We start from the raw sequence: 12556 nt of genomic DNA, 5'->3' as shown, positions 1-12556 counted from the left end.
TTTCATATTCTCCAGTCAGACTGAGTACAATGCCCCCAAGTGTGGACATAGCCTTAGAAGAAACTAGCATATATTAAAATTTGGAGGATGCTAAGATTGCTGAATAGAGAAATGAAAAAAATAAAGATTTGCAGAATTTTGCTTACTTCTAAAATTAAAAAGAATACTGTGATCTGGTAACGTTTGTATACTGTCACGCTGAAGATTAATCTTCTCTGCTGATTTTAGTTAATGAAGAACAACTCAAGAAAAGAGTAGCTGAAGAAATGGCATTGGAAGAAGCTCGGAGAGAGAGGGAAGCACAGAAGAGGTTTGTGGTTATCTGACCATATTTTATAATGTTATTTAATGCTTTTGATAGTGTTACAGTAACTGAAAACATACAGATCTGTTTAATGTACACATTGAACTACAGTATCAGATGCAAGTCTTAGCAGTTCTTTTTATTATACTGTATATTTTTGTCTTAAATGTGTTAAAGTAACTGATGTTCCCTTGCTGTAGCTCATACTCAATTTTGATTTAAATTGCATTGACATCACAAGTCTGACTTGCCTTGCCAGGTCAGTTTCTTCACCTTTTAAACTAAATCTTAGACTTCTCCATAGTCCTAGAAAACACTGTGCTGCATGGAAATAAGTCTAGAAAAATGCAAAGTTATTCTATTTAGGCTTGGGCTACATTTAAGGTAGGTTGACATAGGTTGTCTGTTTGGGGTATGGAAAAAACACATTCCCAACCAACACAGCTATACCATCCAAACACCGCCAGAATAGCTGCAGCTGTGCTGATGGAAGAATGCTTATGTCAACGTTGCTACCAGTAGTTAGGGAAGTAGCATTCCTTCACAGAAGGAAAACCTTCTATTGGTGTGTGTTGCATCTATGCTATGGGTGTATGCTTGTGTAGCTATGCTGGTATAGCCTCTGGGCATTTTACATTATAGCTAGTAGAGTAGCAGTGCAGTGGGGATGTCAATGTGTTATTCTAGTGTTGTAGTATATGTGCTTCCTACGTCAATGGAAGTGTTTTTTTCCATCAATGTAGGTTATTGGTGTCTCCTGCAATAGTCAGGTCAGTGGAAAAATGTCTTCTATCATCCTAGCTGCATCAGCCTTAGTGGTTAGGTAATCTAAGTGTAGAGCCCATGCTGTGAATTTTTTTAGGTCGACATTTTTTTTCCATGTAGACATAGCACTTTTAGTGTAGACACAGCCTTAGAACTCTTCTCGTAGATTAAGGGTAAATTTTGACATCAGAAAAAGTTGTTTATTGTCCTATGTTTGTGTTTTATTATGGTAATTCTGGACCTGTTTAATATTTAGTGCTTGTATAGTGCTTAGAAGAGGCAAAATGCTGTACTAACAGCTCAGTGGACACCATTTCTTTGTGTGTCCTTTTAATATATTCTTTGTTTCTCACAATTGTTATTTACCCTGAATGGCTGCTCAGTGGTTCAGAGAGCAAAGAGGTTAGGAGGCCTTGGGACCTGAATTTGTTAGGAATTGTAATTTTAAATTCCATGCCATAACCGATAAGCAAATATGTAAAAATATTTTAAATAATAATATCCAGGTTTTGTAAATATTTTTTTGTTAGTTGCACATAGTCAACTAATCCTTTCATGTTCTGGGTATGTCATGGTTTCTGCAGAGGGAAGTCGTGTCTAACTAATCTATTAGAATTCTTTGAAGGGGTTAATAAACCTGCGGACAAGGGGCACCCAGTGGACATAATATACCTAGATTTCCAGAAAGCGTTTGACACGGTCCCACACCAAAGGCTTTTATGTAAATTAGGCGGTCATGGGATAGGAGGAAAGATCCTTTCATGGATCGGGAATTGGTTAAGAGACAGAAAACTAAGCGTTGGAATAAATGGTAAATTTTCACAATGGAGGGGGGTAACTAGTGGTGTTCCCCAGGGGTCAGTCCTGGGACCGATCCTGTTCAACTTGTTCATCAGTGATCTAGAAAATGAGGTAAGCAGTGAGGTGGCAAAGTTTGCAGATGACACCAAGTTGTTCAGGACAGTCAAAACCAAAAGGGATTGTGAAAAACTACAAAAAGATCTCAGCAAACTGAGTGATTGGACAGCAAAATGGCAAATGAAATTTAATGTGGGTAAGTGTAAGGTAATGCACATTGGAAAAAATAACCCAAATTGCACGTACAACGTGATGGCGTCAAATCTAGATACAACAGATCAAGAAAGGGATCTTGGAGTTATAGTGGATAGTTCTCTGAAGACATCCACGCAGTGTGCAGCGGCAGTTAGTAAAGCAAATAGGATGTTAGGAATTATTAAAAAAGGGATAGGTAATAAAACAAAAGATATCATACTTCCCCTATATAAAACTATGGTATGCCCACATCTTGAGTACTGCGTGCAGATGTGGTCTCCTCACCTCAAAAAAGATATATTGGCATTAAAAAAGGTTCAGAAAAGGGCGACTAAGATGATTAGGGGTTGGGAACGGGTCCCATATGGGGAGAGGCTAGAGAGACTGGGACTTTTCAGTCTGGAAGAGAGGCAGTTGAGGGGCGATATGATAGAGGTATATAAAATCATGAATGGTGTGGAGAAAGTGAATATAGAAAAATTATTTACCTTTTCCCATAATACAAGAACTAGGGGACACGAAATGAAATTGATGGGTAGTAGGTTCAAAACTAATAAAAGGAAATTTTTCTTCACACAGCACACAGTCAACCTGTGGAACTCCTTGCCGGAGGAGGCTGTGAAGGCCAGGACTCTATTAGGGTTTAAAAAAGAGCTCGATAAATTTTTGCAGGTTAGGTCCATAAATGGCTATTAGCCAGGAGTAAAGTATGGTGCCCTAGCCTTCGGTACAAGGGCAGGATATGGATGGCAGGAGATAAATCACTTTGGAAACCATTTGGAAAAACCATTTGGAAACCATTTGGAAAAATTAGATGTCTGCAAGTCACCAGGGCCTGATGAAATGCATCCTAGAATCCTCAAGGAGCTGATAGAAGAGGTAGCTGAGCCGTTAGCTCTCATTTTTGGAAAGTCATGGGAGACAGGAGAGATTCCAGAAGACTGGAAGAGGGCAAATATAGTGCCCATCTACAAAAAGGGGAATAAGAACAACCCAGGAAATTACAGGCCAGTCAGCTTAACTTCTGTGCCAGGAAAGATAATGGAGCAGGTAGTTAAGGAAGTCATCTGCAAGCACTTGGAAGGTAGTAAAGTGATAGGGAACAGCCAGCATGGTTTTGTAAAAAACAAATAGCTTTTTTTGACACGATAATGAGACTCGTTGATAAGGGAGAAGCAGTGGATGTGGTATACCTAGACTTTAATAAAGCATTTGATACAGTCTTGCATAATATTCTTATCGACAAACTGGGCAAGTCCAACTCAAATGGGGCTGCAATAAGGTGGGTGCATAACTGGCTGGCTAATCGCACCCAGAGAGTAGTTGTTAATGGTGCTCAATCCAGCTGGAAAAGCATAACAAGTGGGGTTCCGCAGGGATCTGTTTTGGGACCCGTTCTGTTCAATATCTTCATTAATGATTTGGATATTGGCATAGAAAGTACGCTTATTAAGTTTGCAGATGATACCAAGCTGGGAGGGGTTGCAACTACCTTGGAGGATAGGGTCATAATTCAGAATGATCTAGATAAATTGGAGAAATGGTCTGAAGTAAACAGGATGAAGTTTAATAAAGATAAATGTAAGGTGCTGCACTTAGGAAGGAATAATCTGTTTCACACATACAGAATGGGAAAAGACTGTCTAGGAAGGAGTACAGCAGAAAGGGACCTAGGGGTTCTAGTAGATCACAAGTTAAATATGAGTCAACAGTGTGATGCTGTTGAAAAAAATCAAACATGATTCTGGGATGCATTAGCAGGTGTGTTGTGAACAAGACACGAGAAATCATTCTACCGCTCTACTCTGCACTGGTTAGACCTCAGCTGGAATATTGTGTCCAGTTCTGGGCACCCCAATTCAAGAAAGATGTGGAGAAATTAGAGAAGGTCCAGAGAAGAGCAACTAGAATGATAAAAGGTCTGGAGAACATGACTTATGAAGAAAGGCTGAAAGAATTGGGCTTGTTTAGCTTGGAAAAAAGAAGATTGAGGGGGGACATGATAGCGGTTTTCAGATCTCTTAAAGAGTGTCATAAGGAGGAGGGAGAAAACTTGTTCTTCTTGGCCTCTGAGGAGAGAACAAGAGGCAATGGACTTAAGCTGCAGCAAGGGAAGTTTAGGTTGGACATTAGGAAAAAGTTCCTAACTGTCAGGGTGGTCAAGTACTGGAATAAGTTGCCAAGGGAGGTTGTGGAATCTCCCTCGCTGGAGATATTTAAGAACAGATTAGATAGACGTCTATCAGGGATGGTGTAGATAGTGGTCGGTCCTGCCGTCGGGGCAGGGGACTGGACTCGATGGCCTCTCGAGGCCCCTTCCGGTCCTAGTGTTCTATGATTCTATGATCATTGTCTTCTGTTCTCCTTCTCTGGGGCACCTGGCATTGGCCACTGTCAGCAGACGGGGTACTGGGCTGGATGGACCTTTGGTCTGACCCAGTATGGCCATTCTTATGTTCTTTTATTTATTTATTTATTTATTTATTTATTTATATATATATATATATATAAATTTACCATGTATAACATAAATCATAAACCAGGTACTATCTTTTCCCTTTTGAGTGAGGAGAATGGCTCATTATGGTAAATTTCTTAAAACCTAGCGCAATGAGCACTACTAAAATTGTCTGCATATACTTCAATTTTTTCCTATACATCACCACATTATTTAATTGGATTAGGTTGATGGACTATATAATTGCATACCAGAATACAAACTCTTTAAAACATAATCAGTCTCTTTTGATTAAGCCATAGAGCCAATCAATATGTTGTGGTAAAATCTCTTCTCTTTGAAACATTACAGCTATCTTAATTAAATTTGGAAGTTTGGATTACTATTCCCATATAGTACTAACTTGCTGCAGTTTGTAAACATTCTTACCACATGGACAATTTTCATTTTGTGGTTCTGTTATTTTATGACTTCAGAATTTCATTGGTGGCTAGTCCATGATTCAATTTTTCATTTGCTCTGCTTTGGCCTGAAAAGATAAGAGTGTGTGGCTTTTCAGTCCTTCTTTTCCACATCTCATTTCATATTTTTGTAAAGATCATGCTTGAATTTGGCTAGTGATAAAGAATTTTTCTGTCAGTGCAATAAAAGCACTATAGATAATGAAATCTCTCTTCTCTTGTCATGAAATAAGATCAGGTTTGAGGAGTCTGTGATAAGGAAACTCAGCTGCCAGATCTTGGCAGCACTTTGAATCTTGTACGTATTATTCTTGAGCAAGAAAGATACATCAGTTTTTTTGTTTCGGTACCATTTAAAAAAATTAACTAAAATGTTTTCAGTACAATGTTCATTTTTTTCGAAGTTGTCCTGCACAGTCTTAAGAGGTACAGATATTTTGAAACTGATTTTGATGTGAGGACGTAGTTCATATTTGCATTTGATGAATATACCAGGATTGCTTTGGCTAATGTGGAGGACATACTTATTGTACAAGGAGACTGGAATGCAAAAGTTGGAGCGGATGCATATAGTAACTGGAAAGGAATGTGTGGGCTGTACTGCAACACTGAAACCAACGACACAGGCCTTAGACTTCTGGAGTTTGCCAGATAAAACGACTTCATGCTGGCCAATACATTCGGCCCTCACAAGGCGTCCAGACGATGGACTTGGCACAGCCCCAGTGGAGACCATCACGGTCAGATTGATTACATCTTGGTCAAGAAGTGCTTCCGAACAAGCGTTAACATTGCCAAGACATGCAGTTTTCCGGGAGTGGATGTTGGAAGTGATCATGATCTAGCGTTGATGTCATTCTGCCTATGCTTGCAGAAGATCTTAAAATCAAGGCACACAAGAATTAAGTTTAACCTTGAAAAGCTCAAAGATCCTGAGGTGGCAGAAGCCTTCCAAGTAAAAATAGGAGGGAGACTTGCAACACTGCTCATCCTTGGTGCTGAAAAAGCAGATGAGGACGTAATGGCCTACATCTTTAATACAGCAGTAGTAGAAACAGCTACTGAGATTCTTGGCAAACACCACCCAAACAAGAAACCTTGGGTTACTGCTGATCTGCTTGACTTCTGTGACAAACGGCGAGAACTGAAAAAGAAGAAAGGTGAAGCTGGTGGGACTGAGAAATACAGAGAGATCAACAAGACCATCAGGAAAGGCATGAAGGCGGCAAAACAGAATTGGGTAGAAAACCAGTGCAAGGAAATAGAAGACAGCCTTAACAAAAATAACAGCAAGAAGGCATACCAGACGATAAGAGAGCTGACAAACATTAGACAACCAAGAGTTTCCATAGTCCAGAACAAGACAGGGAACTGCCTCACTGAAGAGAGAGAGATCCTTGGCAGGTGGACAGAATACTGTTCTGAGCTGTACAATGATAAGGTCGATGGAGACCCAGAAATACTGAAATGTTCATATGCTACCGAAGAGGACAGCCTCCCAACCCTTTGGGAAGAAGTAGAGGCAGCAGTGTGATCATTGAAGAAAGGAAAGTCAGCTGGAGTGGACAATATGCCAGCAGAATTGATACAAGCAGGAGGGGAAGCCATGATCAGTGCCCTTACCAACATATGCAATAAGATCTGGCAGATGGGAAAATGGCCTACGTCATGGACCCAGTCGCTAGTGATCGCACTTCCCAAAAAGGGCAACCTCCAACAGTGCCAAAACTATCGTACGATAAGCCTCATTAGCCACCCAAGTAAAGTCTTACTAAAAGTAATATTGAACAGGTTGAAGCCCCAAGCTGAGATGATTATTGCTGAGGAACAAGCTGGCTTTAGGGCAGGGTGGAGTACCACCGAACAAATATTCATCCTGAGAATTCTCTGTGAGAAATATCTGCAGCACCAACAGCACCTGTACCATGTTTTTGTGGACTTCAAAAAGGCCTTTGACAGAGTTTGGCAGGCAGCATTATGGGCCACCATGAGAAAGTACAACATCAGCCCCAACCTTGTCCGAGTTGTTGAACATCTGTATGACAATGCCACCAGTGCAGTTTTCCACAAGGGTACCATTGGAAGCTGGTTCAGAACGACAGTGGGGGTCCGTCAGGGTTGTCTGCTCTCCCCCACACTTTTCAACATCTTTCTGGAGCGCATCATGATTGATGCCTTGGAAGACCATGAAGGAATTGTCAGCATAGGGGGCAGAATAATCACCAACCTTTGCTTCGCTGATGATATAGATGGATTAGCTGGAGGAGAAGAGGAACTTGCCAGCTTGGTAGAACAGCTGGATACCACCTCGAAAGCCTATGGAATGGAGGTAAATGCAGAAAAGACAAAACTGATGACCAGTAACACCAATGGCATCAGTAGGGATATAATGGTGAATGGACAAGCTCTTCAGTGTGTGTCCAGCTTCGAGTACTTAGGTGCAGTCATGTCAGATGAGGGGTCCAGACCAGAAGTCCTCTCCAGAATAGCGCAAACAGCAGCAGTGCTTACAAAACTTAGACCCATCTGAAGGGACAAGAACATCAGTCTGAGATTGAAAGTAAGGTTGATGCGCTCACTGGTCATCTCAGTGTTCTTGTACGCTTGCGAAACGTGGACCTTTACAGCAGAATTGCAGAAAAAGATCCAAAGCATGGGGATGAGATGCTATAGGAGGCTTTTGGGCATCTCTTATATTGAGCATGTCACGAATGAAGAAGTATGACATAGGATCAGGCATGTCATAGGCCCACATGACGACCTGCTCACTGTGGTGCAGAAGTGCAAGCTCAGATGGTACGGTCACATCATCGGATCATCAGGCCTTTCAAAGACCATCTTGCAAGGCACAGTACCTGTTGGTAGAAGGAAAGGCAGGCAAAAGAAGAGATGGGAAGATAACGTCAAAGAGTGGACAAACCTGAATGTGAGTGAGTTATGGAGAGCTGCACAGGACAGGATGAGGTGGAGTGAGTTGATCAGGAAGTCATCTGCGGTGCCACAACAAGCCTCAAAAGGGGTTATGGGATAGAGATGAGAGATGATGATGAATGTGGAGCTAGGAGGTTGCAAGTGTTCCACTCTCTAGATCAAAGGCAAACAAAGTTGGGGAGCAGAGGCGGACCCCGGCCCGCTCAGAGGGGCATGACGTTTCGTAAGTGAGGCACAGCACGATCAGCTGCTGGGTCTCAAGCTCACAAAAATGTTGAAATATGTTACTGTTTTTAAGTATGTGTATTCACATTTCTGTGCTTATTAATAAAGATTTTACTTTCTACGTGCTTATTTTCTTACACATGCTGAAAGGGTTCTTTTTCATATGAACATAATAAAAATTTCCATCAATTTGGATTACATTAGATGGGTTGCAGGGGCCTTGCTAATTGCAGAAACAAAAAGTGAGGCCCGAATATGAAAAGCTTGCTCACCCATTTTCTAGATCAGGTGCTTTGAAACCCTACAGAAGATTCAGTATATATCCCTCTGTGAGTTGCTTTATATTGTTCAGTATCCATATGCAACCAGTGTTAGGCTGACATAGTTTATGCATGCTGGTAAGAGTACAGTAATCTCTGTAAAGAGCAGGGATATCCAGGATTACCATCAATGTTTTGAGTCATGATGCATATACTTGTTAGTAGAAGCAAAATGTGATGACCCTTCTCTTCCTTCTTTGGATTCTCCAACATCAGTCTGCAAAGGCCCGTCCCTTGTGCACCACCACCTATTTGCTGAGGCTATGTAATTCTTGGTTGTAGTTGAGTTTGAGCTCTGAAGCAAACAATTCACTTTTGAGTGCTAGTAGACCAACATGCCCAGGGCATATCCTAGAAAACCCACTTATACATGTAATGCTGGAATTTGTGTGTAGGCTTCCTCATGCTTATAAACATCCATGGAGAAGACATACGTTTTGATGCTGTCCTTTTTCCTAAACGTCTGCTCCTCTCCCACCCCACCCCAAAAAAATCAAATGCAAAAATATAGATAAGAGCTTGAGGCTTTGGCTAATTGTGTTTCACTACGTATGTATTAGCACACGTAGAAGAAAAATGCAACAAAAGCTTTAATGAAATTTCATGATAAATTATTTGTGTTGTGTGTATGTCAAGGTTCGTCCATATAGAGCTGTGCATTAGAAAGTAAGTTAACAGCCTTCTCCATCTGACATAATGCTATACCATGACTGATATAGGCCAATTTGGCAATAGCCTCATAGTGCATATGTGAGCAGTAAAATATATACACACAATTGTGATCGATGTCTCATCTGCTCCTTTAGTCCATTTGTCAGATTCTTTGACAAAGAGGGAAGAATGTCACCAGTTCTGACCCCTAGCCTTCGACATCTGATTCATAGCTTTTGTCTAGAAAAGCAACTAAACCCATCTAATACCCTTTTTGATGAAATTGAGAGGTGCATGGCTGTCAGAATGCTCATGCATCAAAAGATAGCTTTTGCATATTTCAGCCCAGCTGAATTTACGTTAGTGAATTTAAATGATAGTGTTCTGTTATAAAAAAAACTTAGCTATGCTTGGATTTTTATTTTTTGTAAGCAATTTAATTGCAAACTCTGTTACTTTTTCATTGCTAGCTTTTCTTCTTTATAAAAGCACTTAAAGGTGGACTATACCAGAATGTACTTTGAGTTCATGATTTCATGTTTCTAAATTAGCTTGTTTAGCTTTTTGCACACAATGGCATGCAATGCGTGGCTGTGTTTTTACTCCTCTTTCAAAAAAAAAAAAAAGTCTGTTTTCAACCTTATTGTCATAGCAAAAATGCTGTTAAACGTAAATATGCTTTGAAGCATCTGAAAGGTGTAATTGTTGAAGCTGAAATCCCTAATATGGAGCAATGTGCTGATTATCTAGGCGCATGTATTCTCCGTGTATGGCTACTTCCTAATCTCATTATTGAATGTCTTCTGCTGTCTTCAGAGATCATAGTGCAAAGGAAAGAAATGACTTGATTACACAGAAATACAAGTGGCTTCTGAACTCTGTTCCTCATTATAAAAATACAATTTTTCAAATCTCCTCCTCTAGTTTTGAGGAGTTCTCTGCATTCATTATTGGTTAAAGCTGAAAAACAAAATCTAACAAGTTTTTCATCACTTTCAATTAAAAATAAAAATATAGTTGAAATGGATTATGCTCATGTTTTAACTTTTCACATTGAGTTAAGATGGACTCCTCACATAGATAGGCTTAAGCATGTGCTTAAGGATTTGCAGGATTGGGCTTTGAACGGCCTCAAGTTTCCTATCACCTTGCCTCAGTTACTTGCCATAACCATGAAACTTGCTTGTCTTTTTGGAAGTTTTACTTTGGAAGCTCCCCTATTCTTTGTTATGAGGATCTTGTCCCTAGGTGTAGGGGTCATCTTATATGCATAGTGCCTATTCTTGGAAAGCTTCTGCAGAAATCCTTTGTCACCATAACTCCACTCCAGAAAGAATTAACAAAATATGTAATTTATTATGTAAAATTAAAACATGAGAATCAGCTTCAGGACTAACATCTGTAGTGCCTACAAGTGTGTTTCAACCCCAGAAAAATCTCTTTTTATACCCCATTTCAGGCTTCTTTCAGAAGCCACAGATTCCCATATGCTCCTGAAGTGGTCTTCCCACCACCATGTCAGCTGCCAGGACCTCTGTCATTCTTGATGGTCCAGTCTTTGGATTCTGATGAAACATTTCTTGGTGACTTCAAAAAGCCCAAGCCAAAATCCTGCTCTTAAATCTCCATGCTCACTCCTTTAAAGGTCCTTCGCCAGTTGCTGACTTAATAACCAATGTTTCCTAATATTTTCCACAGAGCCTAATGCTCCCTTTTATTAGGTATCTTCCAGAATATCTTGATTCGAAGACTTTTATTTAAGTAGTATGTATTTATATTTGTAAAATAGAGATCTGCAATTTTGAGGAGTGAGTGAGTGTGAGAGAGAGAGAGAGAGAGAGACTGACTAGATATGAAGCTGAATACTGTCCAGTGTTTCTCTGAGAATGTGTTGTCAAGTTAAATTCTGAGCAGTAAGAGAGACTAATACAAATCACGGACTATCCATTAGGTCGTAATTTCCCCACAGTTGATTAGAATTTTCTCTCCCCCAGACTTTTGTAATTTTCGGAGAGTTACAAGGTGTTGCGTTTGTGAAGATGAAATATGTTTCAGCAATTACCAGTGTTCAGAACATCCCTTGACTGTCAAGAAAACATGAAGTTACTAAACTAAAAGATTTAGCTCTGTTGACTGATTTTCTGGATCTGTTGAAATCAGTGGGTGTTCTGCCACTAACTTCATGGGGCCCTGGATTTCATCCTATGTTTCCATTATCTTTACCATTTTCATTACCCTTTTTACCGACTGTCCTCTGACTCTTCTCAACGTTGTTGTAATGAAGGAAAGAATGCATCCACCCATGCTAACAGATGGGATTAATGAGCTGGTTGTACATAGATTATCCTCCAAAATACCATTTTAAATAAAGACAACACTTGGAATGATATGGGGAAGGGGTACACAACAGCCATGCCCTGTTCAAATGTAGAACCTTAAGATGCTGCAAAGCATGGCCTGAGAAACTCCAGTGAGAGATTGAGTTAGCATGAAGTTTGGTCACTTGTTTTAAGTAGCCTAACTGTTTTGTTTTCCACTACACATGAAATGCTTTTCATATTTTAAATATTTTTTTCATTGGAAAAATTATACTGTGACTGCAGTTCAACTTCAGCAGAGTTTGTACTTACTGTCTTTGAAATATTATGCAGGCACATTTACTAAGTACACAGGCTTTGGTTACAGTCGTGAGAATTTACAGGTGTTAAAGTTGTCACAGTGGGGCTCCTATATTTTTCATTATATATTTCATTTCACATAGAGAAAAGGATAAAAATAGAAAACAATAACAGAGCAATTACATAATCTTTTCACCATTTTGTTTCAGTAGCTACAATCCTGTAATATTAGAAACCAGTGAGACATGATGTGCTGAAAATTAAGAATAAGACTTAAAATGTAAAGAACTGTACAGCTCCTTTTAAAAAAAATTAGGCTTCTGTTATAATGTTGGGTTGTTTCTTATTTAGCATAGAGTACATGGCACTTGACAAACAATAAAAACATATGTCCCTGCCTAGAATATTTTATAGCCTAAAATATATACTAACTCTGTAGAAGAGACTGCAAAGAGCTGGGAAGAAGCACAGGAAGATGCAGTTTTATAACAGTAAAAATCAGGAAATGTTTGTTTAACCGCCTCGGGGAAAAACAGCACTTGTGTAAAATGTGTGGACGGTATTTGGTGCACAGGCAGGTATGAAGAATGTTAGTCATTTTAATTCTTTGTCAAGATACAAAGATAATCCATAATACACAAAATTTTCAGTGCTTGTGATGGTCAGAACAATTGCCCAGAATTAATCTCCCTCAAAGGGGAAGAGGGAGAAGATTTTGATAGACCCACGCTTCTAACTTGGCTTCTGTACAGGTTGACCCTCTTTAGTCT

The 12556-nt window shown here is 39.8% G+C and overlaps 1 protein-coding gene across 2 annotated transcripts in view; it reads left to right on the top strand.

The window, feature by feature from the left end:
• CHCHD3 (coiled-coil-helix-coiled-coil-helix domain containing 3) overlaps positions 1-12556 on the top strand; it is a 302128-nt gene that overhangs the window by 54811 nt on the left and 234761 nt on the right. For both annotated transcript variants that reach the window (XM_074975750.1, XM_074975741.1), the window contains exon 3: positions 229-310. In XM_074975750.1, the coding sequence (XP_074831851.1) occupies positions 229-310 (82 nt within the window). The remainder of the gene's footprint in view (positions 1-228; positions 311-12556) is intronic.

Source organism: Carettochelys insculpta, chromosome 1 (assembly GCF_033958435.1).
Source record: "Carettochelys insculpta isolate YL-2023 chromosome 1, ASM3395843v1, whole genome shotgun sequence".
Lineage (NCBI taxonomy): Eukaryota > Metazoa > Chordata > Testudines > Carettochelyidae > Carettochelys > Carettochelys insculpta.
This window is presented reverse-complemented; position numbering and strand designations above follow the sequence as displayed.